The 16,879-nt window shown below is 41.2% G+C and overlaps 3 protein-coding genes across 8 annotated transcripts; 2 read left to right on the top strand and 1 right to left on the bottom strand.

The window, feature by feature from the left end:
* Positions 1-3,208: 3,208 nt before the first annotated feature.
* Positions 3,209-6,601, bottom strand: HEI10 (RING/U-box superfamily protein). 6 transcript variants are annotated; one of them, XM_078573124.1, is made up of 9 exons: positions 6,522-6,601; positions 5,838-6,127; positions 5,624-5,696; positions 5,467-5,512; positions 5,345-5,375; positions 5,002-5,257; positions 4,767-4,930; positions 3,485-3,749; positions 3,209-3,385 (listed from the first exon to the last, which is right to left on the bottom strand). In XM_078573124.1, exons 2-9 carry the CDS (start codon positions 5,905-5,907, stop codon positions 3,379-3,381), a joined length of 912 nt encoding a protein of 303 aa, XP_078429250.1. In that variant the 5' UTR covers positions 5,908-6,127; positions 6,522-6,601; the 3' UTR covers positions 3,209-3,378. The 6 variants fall into 6 exon arrangements, with proteins under 6 accessions (XP_078429250.1, XP_078429256.1, XP_078429255.1 ...); XM_078573130.1 differs by having other exon boundaries at positions 3,485-3,719; XM_078573129.1 differs by having other exon boundaries at positions 5,838-6,102; positions 6,522-6,590.
* A 510-nt stretch (positions 6,602-7,111) lies between these two features.
* Positions 7,112-9,167, top strand: LOC144701334 (uncharacterized). Its single transcript, XM_078573123.1, has 3 exons — positions 7,112-7,420; positions 8,150-8,509; positions 8,713-9,167. Exons 1-3 carry the CDS (start codon positions 7,235-7,237, stop codon positions 8,833-8,835), a joined length of 669 nt encoding a protein of 222 aa, XP_078429249.1. The 5' UTR covers positions 7,112-7,234; the 3' UTR covers positions 8,836-9,167.
* A 3,910-nt stretch (positions 9,168-13,077) lies between these two features.
* On the top strand, positions 13,078-16,669 carry PP5.2 (protein phosphatase 5.2). Its single transcript, XM_078573122.1, has 13 exons — positions 13,078-13,287; positions 13,598-13,708; positions 13,818-13,987; positions 14,073-14,144; positions 14,649-14,799; positions 14,903-15,011; positions 15,091-15,208; positions 15,287-15,434; positions 15,524-15,772; positions 15,839-15,964; positions 16,043-16,143; positions 16,230-16,304; positions 16,371-16,669. The coding sequence occupies exons 2-13, from the start codon at positions 13,636-13,638 to the stop codon at positions 16,428-16,430; spliced, it is 1,452 nt and encodes a 483-aa protein (XP_078429248.1). The 5' UTR covers positions 13,078-13,287; positions 13,598-13,635; the 3' UTR covers positions 16,431-16,669.
* The last annotated feature ends 210 nt before the right edge of the window (positions 16,670-16,879 follow it).

Below are 16,879 nucleotides of genomic sequence, written 5' to 3'. Positions count from 1 at the left end.
TTATCTCACTACTCGTGTCTTTTTTATCTATATTTCATGTTTATAACATTCTCTTTGTTTTTCATAGTCAAGGAGATATACTAGCTGATAAAGAAACATCTTCATTCTATCCCATTATTTATATATTTCATAAACATAACTTTTTGTAGATGAAGCTTTCATACACACACGTGAATTCATGAGAAATTATTGATAACAATAAAATGAGTTCATACAGTTAACCACATGAAAATTTAGAATAAAAGGGGAAACCACAAACCATGTGACAGATACAACAGCCAATACCACTAATCATGTGTCAGAAGTCAAAATTTTATATACTTAAATAGGTGGTTCTAATTAATAAATTTTATTTTTCTTATCATAAAAGGCTTAACTAATATATAATACGTAAATCATAATAATATGATGCATAGTAGAAAAAGCAATTCATATCACGTGACCACTTTTCTAGTGAGAACATGGTTGTGAGCCTTTATAGACTTTAAAATCAAGTAATTTCTGCATAAGGTCACCGATTGTTTTCAATCTGATCAAATTTGATTCCACAGTATTCTACATTTAATATTAGACTTTCTATATGTACTATTTTCTATGGGGATTAAAAATGAGTTTTCATAAAGTTAAAAAGTATACCAGAAAGTTCTGTACTTTCCAAAGCAAACATTTCAAATACTTCTTGACATACGAAATGGTCATACTTATTACTACACCATTACAGCATGAATGTATGACCAAAGTGATGAAATGTTAAGTGTTACGTTACCTTAAAACATGAAATGGAAACGTGTTAAATCACAAAACTATTCCAATTAATATTTGTCGTGTGCTTAATATAGAACTATGACCTATGTGCATGCAATTGGTTGGATCTTCATTGTTGCAAGGTTTTGTATTAATACATTAAACCTTTTAAGCACGTGCTTGAGTTTTGGAAGATCACAATTTGAATGAAGGAGAAAAGTAAAAGAAATTATTTTTTATATTAATTTATTTATGCTTACAAATTATAGTCGAGTTACATTTAATTCGTGTTATAATCACAAAATAGCTATGATGTTACACGAATAAAATACTAATTTTGAAAACCCTGAATTAAAATATCAAACATTAAATAAGATACCAGGTAATATTTTTATTAATGTCATTGAGATTTTTGGTATCTTTTGATGACGATGGCTATAACTTGGCCAGAAATTGCCTCCAAAATTTTAACGTTGAGATATCATATGTACATATTTCCATGGATCATTATTTATTAAAAGATATTATAAGTATTCATATCATAAATCAGTAAAATTATACACAGGCTTAATTATCTAGTACTCTGCCAAAATATATTTTCTCATTAGTTAACGATGTCAAAAATAAAAACTACAAATCAGAATAAAAAAATAACGTAAATATTACGATGAATCGATTGTGGCTGTTCTCAAAATAATATGCATGTAAGCAATGGGAAATGACATTACACTGACATTATTGACTTGTGGGAAAGGATGTTTTGAAAATAAAAACAAACATTTCTAATTAGTCAATAGTAGGAAAACTAACAAATGGACCTTGGTCAATATATGCGCTACTAACACCATTTCCATCATGATATTTCCAATACTGTTTGGATCCACACACAACCTTGCTCTACTTGAGTCTTGAATCCATAAAACTATCCTCTTCAACCCTTGAGTCCAGAGGGGCTTGTGCTTGAGTTTACAAGCACTAGAGCACTCTTCCAAGGATACTACTTAAACGAGAAACATATGGTTCTTAGAAAAAGATAATACTTCTAATTGTGTCCTTTGATGTTACGATGGGGTTGTCCAAAATGCAAGTACTAGCAAAAAACAACTTAAAACATTAGAAAAACAACATCATCAAGGAAAAACAGAAGACAATAAACCTGCCAGATCTTATCAGAGATATCATGAAGATTCTGGGTCATGTAGACTATGTCTAAAGATATTGTGTGGCTCTAGAAGATTTTGACGAGACAAGATAAAATATTTCCAGCTGTGAAAAGGATTAGCATAGATATTTTGCATAATTTGGTGGTGGGGAACTCTGTCATCAGATTATGTGCATTCCTAGGCGACAATGCGAACATTGTCAACTCACCCCACATTAATGTGCTTCACAACATAGGCTCATATGCTCATCAAGTCCCACTTCAATGATTGGTGTCAACTTTAGACATTGTAATTGACATCCATTTTTCATTTTGCTACTTCGCTGGTTCATCTTTGAAATATTTGTCAAGTTTTTACCAATGCAATTTGAAGTCATGGACAGAGTGATATGGTAACTCAGGGTCTAGGAATTCTTCCATTTATCCATTTTAACACTACTGAAATATAAACTTCCCATTCCTAAACCTGTTCAGCTGCGTCTTCTGTCCTGTCAGAAAATAGATTTCTCGAGAGTCCTGTGGGCTCCCTTTTATATGATTCTAATTCAATAATATTTTCTTTCGTCAGATGGATTTAACCTGATGTACATTAGCAAAATTTATATACATTTTCTAGATTTGAAACTCAAAATATTACTAGTTCAACGAAGAGTATATCCCAGACTGACAGGGGGTTTCTAAAGAGCATTCTAGATTCACGTTCACTCGCAGAATTATAAAAAGCACAAACAGACAAAACAATGGATGCTTATAGAACACTAATTAAACATATTAATGTCGAAGAAAAGCAAGGAGCTTTTACGCAAATAACATGAAATTGAGGTAGATACCCAATTAATAAACCTATATAAACAATAGAATTGCTCAAATTTCAGGAAAGAATTTGCCCGCCTCTTCTAGGGTTTTTGAGTTACTTACCTCAACTGGCCATCGATACTCTTTCTAGTCTTTGCCATTCCACTTCTCCGGTGAGGTCTTCTTCTATCATTTCTGTATCTCTCGCTCACTCTTTCTTTTGTTTTTCCGTTTGTGTCCGGCGATGATGAGAGAACGACAGAAGAGATGATGTGTTCATATGATTCATCTTGTCACGCTTTAAGCTACGTTCTTTCTGAGCTTTCGATTTCTATCAGATCTACCGCACGCTAAATGTCGTCTTCATTAACACTATTTCTCGCTATATGCGGTTTTACTTTCTGGAAATGACTAGTATTGAATCTACGGACATGAGAAAAATGTGGAAATCTTACATGGTCATGGGTTGGTAAAACAATGGAGAAAACAATGATTTTCTTTGCAGTGTAGAAAAATGAGAATTCTAGATTGCTTTTTTCAATGGGATGCGTCTAAAATTTGTTCAATGTAAAGGTTTTTAGAATCTTTGGTTATTTTCGAGGATTCAACATGAGAGAAAATGGCATACTCACAATGACAACGCCAGACAGTAGGTAACTTCTCCGCCATTTCTCAGATTATAACCTGAAAGAGAAAGTCATTAGTAGAGCAAAAAGAGACCAATAATAATCCATAAGTTAGAAGAGAAATAAATTAAGAATAATCATGGGCAAAGACAGGTACGTGAACATTTGAGGGCGGCTGCGAGAGAGCTGAGGCCGCTTCATCGGAGAAATAATGAGATTGCGCAGAGTGGCGGATGGATTGCTGATGCCGGATCCGAAAACGGGCCTGAACGGCCTATTGGGCCCGTCGGGCGGGCCCTGCGCAGTTTTCGTCGGAGATCCGCCGGAGAGATCGAAGGCACCCGAACTAGACGGCTTCTGCCTACTCGGCTGCCACGTGTCTTCTCTCCGCCCTGGTGTGTCAGGAGAGAAAACCGAACGATCTGCGACAAGTAAATCATCTGACTCTCTACGGGACGAAAACGAAAGAAACGGGATGAAACGGGCTCTCCAGTTCCGTTCCGTTCCCGGCCCAGGTGCTTGACGGAACGGAGGACCGAACAGTTGGAGGTATAGTGCATGGACGTAAAAATTGTCCTGTCATGGAGTTCAGACGTTGTTTCATCCATGGATGAAATAAGATGGTCTTGGATGGAAATATTAGGGATGTGATGAACTCTGGACAGACAATTCGGACGAGTTTCTAAAAATTGGGATGTAGCAGAATTTGTTAGATTTCATATTCGAATGTCAGGACTGATGACTGATGACAATAAGGGACGAGTTTCATCTTGTCTCGTCCTTTGTCCTCATCCTGGATGATCATGCACTGTTGTTGGAGGTAGACATGGTCATTCTGTTCTTTTTGTGCGAGTTTGTGCGAATTGTTCGTTCTGTTCGGTTTTTCAAACAGAACAAAAATAAATTCGAACAGAACATCGCACAGACCCATGTGCGGCTCTTTTGTTCTTTGTGCGAGTGTACGAATTTGTACGAATGTGCAAATTTTGTTTGTTTTGAAAAAAAAAGAACAGAACAAAGATCAAGGCCCTGTGCGGTTCTTTTGTGCGAATTTTTTGTTTGCTTAAAACAAACAGAACAGAACAACCATGTCTAGTTGGAGGTCATTGTCAGTTTAGACTGAATGGAAGGCAGAAACAATTTGTTTCGTTTCCCATTCCAATATTAGGACGGATGACTGATGACAATAAGGGACGGAGCAGATGACGGTCGTCATCCGGCCCTGAGCCTTACTCGGGGAACTCAAAATATTTAGTTTCAAATTTTAATCTCTGATTATTTATTCATGCATTGATGAATGGATGGATGATGGATGAAGGTGAAGCAGCTAAGTGTCAAGAATGAAAGTTTATGCGTACATTATTGACATGAATTTTATAATTATGAATCAGACAAATTTTCTGTCATTATTACGATAATCGGAGATGTAATGGTGTTACCTTGTCGCATGGGATGACGATTATCCATTACGTTGGCGGGGCTGGAGAAGAAGTCCGGTTCAGGTCTGTGGAAGAAATGGCCAGCAGGTTGAATTGCTGTCCTCTTCAGTGCTTCGTGCTCACTTTTTAATTGATCATACATCTCATCAAGTTTCCTTTTCTGCCTGGTATTACAAGATGAAGATTGATTAATAATGGAAAATTCGAAAAAAGAAATAGTTTTTTAAAAAATCACCTAGACTTGTCTGCAATTTTTTCTTGGAGTTCTTGCTTTTCCTTAGACAGCCTCTCCATCTCTTGCTCCATCATCTGGCACCGCTTACTCATTTTCTGATATGCCGAGTGGACTTGTTCTAGTTTCTCGCTGAACTTTTCCTGCATGAGCTCACACTTCTGACGAAACTGTCCGATGATTTTGTTCGTTTTATACTGCATCTCGAGCTCCCTCTGCCCGGTGAAGAACATGACACTCTTGTAGGCACTTTTCATCACTAATTTTGAATGTTCAGGAGTGAAGACGAAGACAGATTTGGCCATAATGAAACGACAAGCAGATCATCAATTTCAACAAAGGATACGTATCTGGGGAGAAACTCCCGCCATTGCCATCTGCAGAAAATATCATATGAAATTCAGGCTTTAATCGAATAATCGACTCAAAATGGTAAATGGATTGCCATGAGATAATGTATTTACTCACATTTATCCATTCCTCGCCAGGATTTATGTCCACTGGTTTCATAAGGCTGTAGAAAAGGTCCACTAGTTAAATCCCCATGATTCATCTCAAAATAATAATTGAAGCTTGCAGTGGAATTTGTTTTAAAAGAAAGTGCCGCATCTAGAGTAATCCTTACCTTTTGGAGAGAACTTGATCGCATATAGGGCAAGCGCCATCGTTGTTTAGAATCTTTCCTGCGTCTTCTGTGCCTTTTTTTGGAAAAAATAAGTCAAGGAAAGGACTTCGATTAAGGATTGAAGCCTCTCGTTCTAGCTTTCATTGAACTGGCATAAAAATGAAGAATTGACTGATGAAGCAGTAATTAAGCTTTCAAGTCTCCATCAGGATACACAGTAGATGACCACATGTGGTGGAAACGGCTCTTCCCTCTAGTTCTCGCCAGCAAGCATTGCACCTCATCTCACCCCGTAAATTTTGACTCTGCTCGAAGTGTCGACGAGATGACGAACTGTATAGTGTCGCGATCCACACATCGGCGCAACTTTTCAGTTTACCAGGAAATTTGATTTGGGAAAGATCTCATCGTCAAGCATTTTCCATGTTCGCCGGTGCAATACGACAGCCGACACGTAGAAGCATCAAACGATGCAGAATCTGTTACAAATACGAATTATGGTACCTACAGAGACACAAATCGTATTCAATGGTCTACCAAAACAAATACGCAAAAAACATGATTAAACATCAAGTCAAATGCACGAAAACTTCAAATGCGCGATAATTTCGGCGGAATAAAAAGTACACGATCCGGATGAGAAACATAGAATCTGAATCATGAGACACGTGAGTATCAATCGCCACAGCAAAAGCATCAATTGCAAAAGTAGAAAGAACACTCGAGCATAAGCGGAAGTATTTCCACGGATCTGGATTAAAACCAGCGTTTCTATCCAGAGATTAAGGTAAAACTGCGATAATATTCAGGAATCAAGATGATCCAAGCTCATGATCAATTCAAAAACAAAGCTACACGACAAACGCGAGAAATCTCTCCGATCTTGACCTGGCCTGACCTTGACAGACCTTGACCTGTTCTTCACGATCTCCTGCAGCCTCTCCAGAAGCTTCCAGCAACCTCAATCCAAACAAAGCTAAATCGAATTGCCTTTTTGGCGGTTTCCCCAACGACACGTCAGCAACTAGCCGCTGACGAGGACAATGCCTATTGGTCCATACTTTCTATGGCGTTGACCCCGGAAAATGGGCCGAGATATTTTCTAGAGTATATTCCTCATCCCTTTCGCCCACTGGACTCGTGAACGTCAGCTGACTACGTGGACGGAAGGAGATATTTATGCCGCTCCGACTGAAATATCTCCCACCGAACTTCATAGCTCACGTGGAAAGATGTCCAGCCACACGAGCGAAACTCGTATCTTAGATATACAGATAAACATTCAATTAAAAGTAATAAATTTCAAATGTTCGGTAGTTGAGCTTCACTTAGAGCATGCTTTATCAGAAACTAATTTCGAAAAACAATAAATCGTTTTACCCCGAGAAAACAGTATTTTCAAGGGCGGAGATAGGAGCGGGGAAATCGAACGGTGGAGGGGGGTCGAGATCTACAGGCGGTGTGAAGAGTATAAATACAGCGGAGAGTTGTTACCGTCTCTTGCGAGGCGGTTTGAAGTCTGGAGGAGGGGGGACGATCTGCAGAGTGGAGAAGAGAAGAGATCTCGCTTCTCGAAGCTAGGTTTTGAAGAATTTTTTGCGTAGAACAGGGATGAAGATACAGTGCAACGTGTGCGAGGCGGCCGAGGCTATGGTGCTGTGCTGCGCTGACGAAGCGGCTCTTTGCTTGGCGTGCGACGAGAAAGTCCACGCGGCGAACAAGCTCGCGAGTAAGCACCATAGGGTAGCCCTGACTGCGAGCTCTGCATCTCAGGTTCCGTTGTGTGATATCTGCCAGGTATCCGAAGATCAATTATCTGATGATAATTGCTGATTTTTAGTTGTCATTGGCTTCAGGGCTTACTTTCGCGCTTCAATTATCTGTTGTTTATTTTTTGCGCTTTTTTTTGGCTGATGATTGAATCGGGGTTTGATCTTGGTAGTGATTTTATGGAAGGTGGGCGTTCCAATCACCAACCGTAAATAGGAAAAATACATCGCCTTAGTATTAGATTCTCCTCTGCGTTCTTGGTCCTGGTTTGGTGTGGCATCCGCGCTAAATACTTGGGATCCTCTTCGTCAAATTTCCCCGCTGTAATTTTCGGTTTTGAAGAGAAGAGATCCTTTTTCAGTTTCATCAGTTTCAGTTTCAGTTTCAGTTTCATCAGTTTCAGTTTCAATGACCGGTTGAAGGAATCTTATACCCTTTTCCCTCTGATTCAACGATATGTAGCCTCTGAATTTTGTCGCGGAGCCTTATGAGTGGTATCCAATTGAGTTTATGTAATGGGAGATACCTTGAAACGGATAATTTTCCATGTAGGAAACTTGCTGAGGTTGATTCAATCTTGTTGAAAATACAAAGCGAGGCGTTCACCATTTTCCTACAATTTTCCGCCCATGTTCAGACCAATTTTGATCTCCTTTCCTTTAATGTTCTCTTAGGATCATAATAGGAATCGACAAACCGTGTTATCCACATTCTTGGAATAGAACTCTTACAGTTATTTACAATTGTTTTGAACAGGAATCCGCCGGTTACTTCTTCTGCCTGGAGGATCGGGCGCTGCTATGCCAGGAGTGCGATACGTCTATCCACAGTATGAACGCCCATGTCTCAGCCCACAGACGATTTCTTCTCACGGGGGTAAGAGTGGAAACCGAGTCAACTCGGTCAACGCGTACTGACCGCGAGCCTACGCCAATGATATCGGAGGAAAGTAAAGAGGAGCCCCCCGGTCAAGTGAGCTGGACTGGAGTCCACGGAGACGGTGAAGCCCCGTTGACCGGCAACCTTATGAACATGGGCGTTGACTGGCAGTTTGACGAGTTCTGCGGACAAGGCGTTGACCACAATCATGGGTTCTCGGTCAATCAGTCTTCCAAGGTAGGAAGGAGACCGTCGTCGTCCCCTTTCTCCATCTTATCTTGGAGAAATATTTGATGCCCGGGACTAAACTCCTTGTTTGGCCATTGAGATTAAAATGAACGAATAACGCAATAAATATGTATATTACGGAAGCAGGTTTCTGGTGAATGGGTTTGTCAAAAAGTCAACGTTTTTTGTCCTCATATGTTATTGTTGACCAGGGCGGCAGTGGAAAGCTGGGCGTTGACCGGGTCAGCCGGGCGTCGGACTTCCAGTGGAGGGTGCCTGAGATCCCGTCACCGCCTGCCGGCCTTGGATTTCAGCAGGGGTCGACCTGGCGGTGACCGTATGGTTTTTGTCTTCAACTGTCTTTTGCCAGGTTGGTCAACGCTGGGAGACCGTGGCCCGCCACTGACTCGGCAGAGGATGCCACTTGGAATTGGACGGGGCGCCACCCTGGCATCTTGGGTGGCATCTCCTGGGCTTGCTGGCTCCTTGCCTACAGCTCGATCTGCATTGGACGGCCCAGATCTTCTCTAATCTGACGTCTTTCCTCTTTCTTCCTCTCTCTCTCTCTCTCTTCTGGAGGGTCGACTTTGTGCCTGTTCTTTTGTACCCAACGTCATTTTGGTGGAGTAAGTTGAAGTTTATTAATATTAAACACACATTTGGTCAAGATTGTGGCGGAGGAGATCAAAATTAACAAACATCTAAGTTGTGAATGGGGACACTGATGACTGACTGCTATAGACTGCAAGGCATATGTTCATCCATCCACATTTCATCTCAATTGTCACCTAGTGAATTTTCCTAATGGTACAGGATGTTGTTATTGTCACCCATCTGTAATCAGTCCCCTCCCAAATTTAGTCATTCATTTTGTCACCATCACCAGTCTGTCATCAGTATAGTTCCGTCATCTGGGATGTGGTCGATGGACGGGACAGGACGAAGATCGTCCAGGCCGACGTCCGGAATCAATGCAGGGACACGGACGGGACGGTTTTTTTCGTCTGAGTTGACAAAAACCGTCCCATATGTTCGTCACGGGACGAATTACCGTCCCGGTTTTCGTCCAACCTTGCGGACGGGACGGTTTTTTCTACTTGGGATGAAGAAACTGTCCCGTCCGTGTCCCTGCACTAGTATACTTCCGGATCGTCTGGGACGTGGAAGATGGACGGGACGGGACGAAGATAGTCCCGTCTGATGTCCAAAATCAGTGCAGAGATGTGGACCGAACGGTTTTTTCGTCTGAGACCCCCGGACGGGACGGTTTTTTCATCCGAGTGGACTGAAACCGCCCCGCTTGGAGGTCTCGTAGACATTCATAAACCGCTCTACCGTAGTTTTTCGCAGATAATCCCAATTTTGGTTTGATGGTACATCCTAATAGAGGACGACCATACTTGTTCAATTTATCTCTTTCAACTTGGATCCCGTGAGGTGGGCCTTGGAAAGTTTTGGAATAAGCAGGAGGAATTCTCAAATCTTCCAGACGTAGAGCTCGTAAAGCTTTAAACCCAAATACGTTACCTACAATGGAAGTAAACATGTTAGTAACAGAACCTTCTTCAAAAAGGTCTAATGGGTAAGCTACATAAGCAATATATTGATTTTCTTCTCCAGCAACAGGTTCGATATGGTAGCATCGTCCTTTGTAACGGTCAAGACTGGTAAGACCATCAGTCCACATAGTTGTCCATGTACCAGTAGAAGATTCCGCAGCTATTGCAGCCCCTGCTTCTTCAGGTGGAACTCCAGGTTGAGGAGTTACTCGGAATGCTGCCAAGATATCAGTATCTTTTGTCTCATACTCAGGAGTATAATAAGTCAATTTGTAATCTTTAACCCCAGCTTTGAATCCAGCACTTGCTTTAGTCTCTGTTTGTGGGGACATAAGTCCCTCCCTACAACTCATGAATTAAGAATTATCACAACGACAAGTAGATGGTTATTAGGACAGGTTGTTCAAAAGGATCTCCAGTTCTTCCATCAAATATTTTACTTTTTCCTGGATATTCGGGTTCAAATACCCATGGATTTTTTGTTTGCTTACTTGCCTCATATAATTCTGAAAACACTAGTTTTCTTGAAGCCTCTTGCTCGCATCTCTCATCAAAAGGGGCTATTCTATTATGTCTATTTAAAAGATCTCCCGCTAAGCCGAGCGAACATTCAAATATCTGTCCAACATTCATTCGTGAGGGTACTCCTAAAGGGTTGAAGACCATATCAACCGGAGTTCCATCTTGTAAATAGGGCATGTCTTGTCTAGGCAAATTTTTTGAAATAATACCCTTATTCCCATGTCTTCCTGCTACTTTATCACCCACTTTGATTTCACATTTCTGTGAAATATAAACACGAATCATTCCTGGGTTATAACTGGAACCCCCTTTTTTCTGTATCCATCTCACATCAATTACTCGACCCCTTCCACCTATAGGTAGTTTTAGAGAAGTCTCCTTTGCAGTGGAAACCTGAATACCAAGTATGGCTCGTAATAATCTATCCTCTGGTGCATACGACGATTCATTCGCTATCTGAGGCGTTAATTTACCTACTAAAATATTACCTGTTTCCACCCAAGATCCAAGCAGCACGATGCCATTTCTGTCTTAATTGCGGAGTAAATGAGCTTCTAAATGAGATATTTCGTTAGTAATCTTTCAGGGCCCTGACTTGTCATATGAGTGTGAATTTCATATTTTCGGATGTGAAAAGAAGTATAAATATCGCTATAGACCAAACGCTCACTTATAAGTACCGCATCTTCAAAATTGTAGCCTTCCCATGGCATATAAGCTACTAATACATTTTTTCCCAAAGCGAGTTCTCCCCTAACGGTAGCCGCCCCGTCGGCTAAAATTTGTCCCTTTTTAACATATTTACCCCGTTGAACGTGAGGTTTTTGGTGCATACAAGTATTTTTGTTCGAACGTTCATACATAACTAATGGAATAGTTAGAGTGTTTCCATTACCTGAGAAAACAATTTGGTGAGTATCTGTAGAAATAACTTTACCCTCATGTTTGGCTATAACTGAAACTCCCGAATCTAAAGCCGCTTGGCGTTCAAGTCCGGTTCCTACAATGTACTTCTCGGACCGAGAAAGCGGAACTGCTTGACCCTGCATATTAGAACTCATTAACGCCCTATTGGCATCATTATGCTCAATAAAAGGAATGAGAGAGGCTCCAATCGAAAAATATTGAAAGGGAAAAATGCTTCGAAGATGAACCTGTTCCCATGCAATAGTCAGGAATTCTTGACGGTATCGAGCAGGAAGAACATGTGCCTATTACAGGAATGGCGTCAGGTACACCTGTCGCAATTTTAACTGCCCAATAACCAATCTGGTCCCAAGGTAACGAATAACCAGTTACACCAAAAGATGCAGTCAATACACCCAGAACTACACCGGTTACCCAAGTTAATTCCCGAGGTTTTTTAAATCCACCAGTGAGATACACACGAAATACGTGTAAAATCATCATTAGAACCATCATACTTGCTGACCATCAATGAACTGATCGGATTAACCAACCAAAGTTCACCTCAGTCATTATGTATTGAACAGAGGAAAAGGCCTCTGTAACAGTTGGGCGATAATAAAAAGTCATAGCAAAACCCGTAGCTACTTGTACTAAAAAACAAGTAAGTGTGATTCCCCCTAGACAATAAAATATGTTCACGTGAGGAGGAACATATTTACTAGTTATATCATCTGCAATCGCCTGAATCTCAAGACGCTCTTCGAACCAGTCATAAACTTTATTGAGATAGGTAAATCAAGTTAATTCCAGATTCAATGGAATGACAGTTTCTCAGTTCGAATCTGTAAAATGCTAATTTCGATGAAATCACACATCACAGTATACTAGGCCCTCTAATTCCTTAAGTGGTTTATCTAAAAGATTCGCGATATAACTAGGAAGGCGTTTTAAATACCACACATGAGTTACTGGACAGGCGAGTTTTATGTATCCCATTTGATATCTTCGTACACGAGAATCAACAAACTCGACTCCACATTGTTCACAAAATTTTGGGTCTTCCTTTTCAGCTCCGATCACTTGATAATTTCCACAACCACAAATTCCACTTTTTATAGGTCCAAATATTCTTTCACAAATGTCCGTGCCGATTTTCGTCCAACCTCGCAGACGGGATGATTTTTTCGTCCTGGGACAAAAAAACCATCCCGTCCGCGTCCCTGCACTATTGTCATCAGTAGCCTTCTGAATTTCGTCATCCTTACCAATCCGGTCCCCTCCCGACTTTAGTCATCGTCATCAGACCGGTCCGAGATGTCTGATGACTAATAATGGAAATGACTTTTCTAGTCATCTGTCCACCTGTTTAAAGGATGACGGATAGAGGATGACGAGTCGAGACGAACAAGTTATTTTACATCATCCGTTATCCGTCATCCGATCAACGAGCCAGTCAATTAAGGAATTAGGAGCGCGAGATGAAATCAACGAGAGATCGCCACGTGTTGTTTCAGGAGAGATTTAAAGTGTACGGCTCAGATTTTCTGGCTGCGTATAAATGTTTCGGGGCTGCTTAGTCTGGTTTTTCTTCCTCCTTTGTTCAAGGTTTGAACGTGGGATTAGGGTTTTTTTCCTGGGGGCAATATCATTCCTTCCCAGATCGTGAGCAAGCATATAGAACTTGGTTAATCGTTTGTTGTTGAAGCGATTGCTACTGGTTGAGGTGATTGCTATCTCCGCTCCTTCCCGACGTTGATTGCGAGAACCGTGGCGTGATTCTGCTGTTCAGTCTCTCCGGTTCATCTCGCTGAACAACTCTGTATTTTCTGTCATTTTAATCGAGTAGCTTCTTGGCCCATGATTATTTTCCAGGATTTCTTAATCACATCGCGAGTGAAATTTTAATCTCTATTTTTTGCACAATTACGTGAAAATGCGTCAAAGATGAATCTCATCCTGTAGTGCCATTCTTCATGATCCCACTTTTCGTGCTGCTTGAAAAATTAGGTTAAATGTGTTGATGTTTTTTTCTTGTCTTATCATGGAGTATTTCACACCTCTTTCTCAGAATCACGAGTTCGTTTGTCTTGTTTTTCTTGCCGATCAGTTTCCGGGAGTATTATAAACAACCTTTTGAGGCTCATTATGGGGGACGCTTCCCAGCCAGACGTTGAGCGGGCCGAACAAATCAAGACTCAGGCTAATGAAGCCTTCAAATGTAACGCGGATTTACTGTTTTTCTCTTTTTCGTAGACACTTTTAAAAGAAGATCGCTCGTTTCCTTTGTTTTCTGTGTCTATTGATCTCAAACATTTTTATTTTCTCAGGTCACAAATTTTTCCAGGCTGTTGACCTGTATAGTCAAGCAATTGAGCTGAATGGTCTGAACGCTGTCTACTGGGCTAACCGTGCATTCGCACACTCAAAGTTAGAGGAGTACGGAAGTGCCATCCAAGATGCAACCAAGGCGATTGATATTGACCCCAAGTACTCAAAGGCATGTATTTTCCCTTCTGCTCGTGTCCCGAATCCCATCTTGGTTTTAAAAATTGATCTGTTTGTTGTTACTTGATTTCTTTCAGGGATATTACAGAAGGGGTGCAGCCCATATGGCAATGGGAAAATTTAAGGACGCCTTGAAAGACTTCCAGCAGGTATTTGCAGACGTATGGTGTATTTTCTTTGAGCTCGATTGGACCATATGAGCATGCTATGTAAGAGAGTCGTGGAACTCCGAGAATTATTATAAAAATATTTCATTTACCAGTTGTGTAAGTATTCTTTTTAACCGTAATTATCATAATTAGAGTTCGAGATTGGTTGATAACTGATCTCCGGTGATCTTCTCTTTCCCATAAAAGGTATTGTTGAAGATTGTAGTATTTTCTGTAGAATGTGATATAGCATCCCTTATTTCATTTCTTTTCTGTTTTCTCGTACTTATTGCAAACACTCCTCCGCTGCCAGTTACAGAATCTGATTGAAGAAGTAAACCTCGTTGTACAGAATAATCTATCATACTTCCTGCTGGATTGGATATAGGCTTTTATGGTGACATTTTATTGTAAAATTTTCTTGATTTCAGGATAAGTTGATTTCTTTAAATAAATTTTCAGAATAAGTTGATTTTATGTGAACTCTAATTTTTATAATTGTAGTTGAAAAGGCTTTGCCCAAACGATCCTGATGCGGCCAAGAAGTTGAAGGAGTGCGAGAAAGCCGTGCAAAAGCTCCGGTTTGAGGAAGCAATTTCCACTGGAGACGCTGAAAGAAAATCGGTTGCCACGTCTATTGATTTTCATTCCATAGGTTATTTTTTCTTCTACACTGTTATTAACTCTATCTTTTGGATTTTTCAAAAATTCTAGATGCAGTCTACTAATTTTCTTTGTTTACCTTAATCTACATTTAGAAGTCGAGCCACAGTATAGTGGTGCTAGAATAGAAGGAGATGTGATAACGCAGGGGTTTGTTAAGAAAATGATGGACGATTTCAAAAACCAGAAAACCCTTCACAGAAGGTTCGAATCTAAGCATTAATATCTTTTTATGTCCCATATTTTGTATATTCTGGTTAATGGCTCCATATTTCCTATTCAGATATGCCTACCAAATAGTCCTGCAAACGCGAAAAATACTTCTTGACAAACCTACCCTTGTGGATATAAACGTGGAAGATGGGGCCAACTTCACAGTATGCGGCGATGTGCATGGTCAAGTATGACACGCGAACTCAGTCTTTCAGCTGGACTCTTGGACTTCTTGTTTTTCAGCTCGTAATATTATGAAATTGCAGTTTTATGACCTGCTGAACATATTTGAGCTGAATGGGCTACCCTCAGACAGCAACCCGTACTTGTTCAATGGGGACTTCGTTGACCGAGGCTCCTTCTCTTTGGAAGTCATCCTCACTCTATTTGCCTTCATGTGCATGTCCCCACGAGGTATATGACATCTCTCTCTCCTCTCTCTCTGTCTTCATCAACTATGTAAAGTCTGCGAGCGGAGTTTGAATTTTACCTTGGGTTCTTAGCCATGTACCTTGCGAGAGGGAACCATGAGAGCAAGAGCATGAACAAGATCTACGGGTTCGAAGGTGAAGTCCGGTCGAAGCTGAGCGATACCTTTGTGGAGCTCTTCGCCGAGGTGTTCTGCTGCCTGCCCCTGGCCCATGTCATAAACCACAAGGTCTTCATTGTCCACGGTGGCCTCTTCAGCGTTGACGGAGTCAAACTCTCCGACATCCGCAACATAGACCGGTTCCGCGAACCTCCCGAAGAAGGTATCAATTCCATTGACTTTCCTGTCGTATGGATCATCTTTTGACCCCGGTTGACTTTGGTATTAGGGTTGATGTGCGAGGTGCTGTGGAGTGATCCCCAGCCACTGCCAGGGAGGGGACCCAGCAAGCGAGGGGTGGGTCTTTCGTTCGGTGGTGACGTGACTAAGCGCTTCTTGGAGGACAATAATCTAGGTGGGTCTTTCTTCTTAATCATGAGAGATTAGCTGTCTGAATTTGGTGATTAAGCAATGCTTTATGTGTGGATTATAGAGCTTGTGGTGCGATCACACGAGGTGAAGGACGAAGGGTACGAGATTGAGCACGGCGGGAAGCTGATCACCGTCTTCTCCGCCCCGAACTACTGCGACCAGGTACGTGGATCATGATTTTCGGTGATGATAATGGCATGGTTGAAGAGGATAGATCGTTGAAATTTTATTTTGGTTTGATGATGCAGATGGGCAACAAGGGCGCCTTCATCCGGTTCCAAGCCCCTCTGCTAAAACCAGACATCGTCTCCTTCTCCGCTGTGGTGAGTTTCCTCTATCTCACCTTTCTCACATCTCTATCTCTCTCTCATCTCTGTGGGTTGTGGCAGCCGCACCCGGATGTGAAGCCGATGGCCTATGCCAACAATTTCATGCGGTTCTTCTCCTGATCGTCATCATCATCATCATCAATATCGGCGTTATCATGGATCTCTTTTTGATCATAATCGTGGAAAGGAAGCCGGGTGCGGTGGAAGATTGTCTTCTTCGTCAATCTTCAGCTGTATACAAAGAGACGAGATCGGATCATACTTACGTAATTGGCCCTTGATTCATGGTGGCGCTACTTGTACTGTAAATTTTACCTGATGACCATTTCAGTAATTTAAGAGGGAGTATTTGGCATGGATGACGATCTTCCCCTTGTCATTACTGAGATTGATGCCATTAACCAGTGGCCAGGACAATCTTCTATGTATACTGCACGGATGCGGACGGGACGGTATTTTTTGTGCACTGATTCGGATGAATGATGAGATGTCGAATCGTCCGTCTCTCTCTGGATGGGACGTTTTTATCGTCCATGGACTAAGAAACTGGAGTTCTGGACGGTGGAGGG

The sequence above is a fragment of the Wolffia australiana genome, chromosome 3 (assembly GCF_029677425.1).
Source record: "Wolffia australiana isolate 7733 chromosome 3, ASM2967742v1".
Classification (NCBI taxonomy): Eukaryota; Viridiplantae; Streptophyta; class Magnoliopsida; order Alismatales; family Araceae; genus Wolffia; species Wolffia australiana.
The sequence above is the reverse complement of the archived record's forward strand: the minus strand, read 5'-3'. Positions and strand labels throughout refer to the sequence as shown.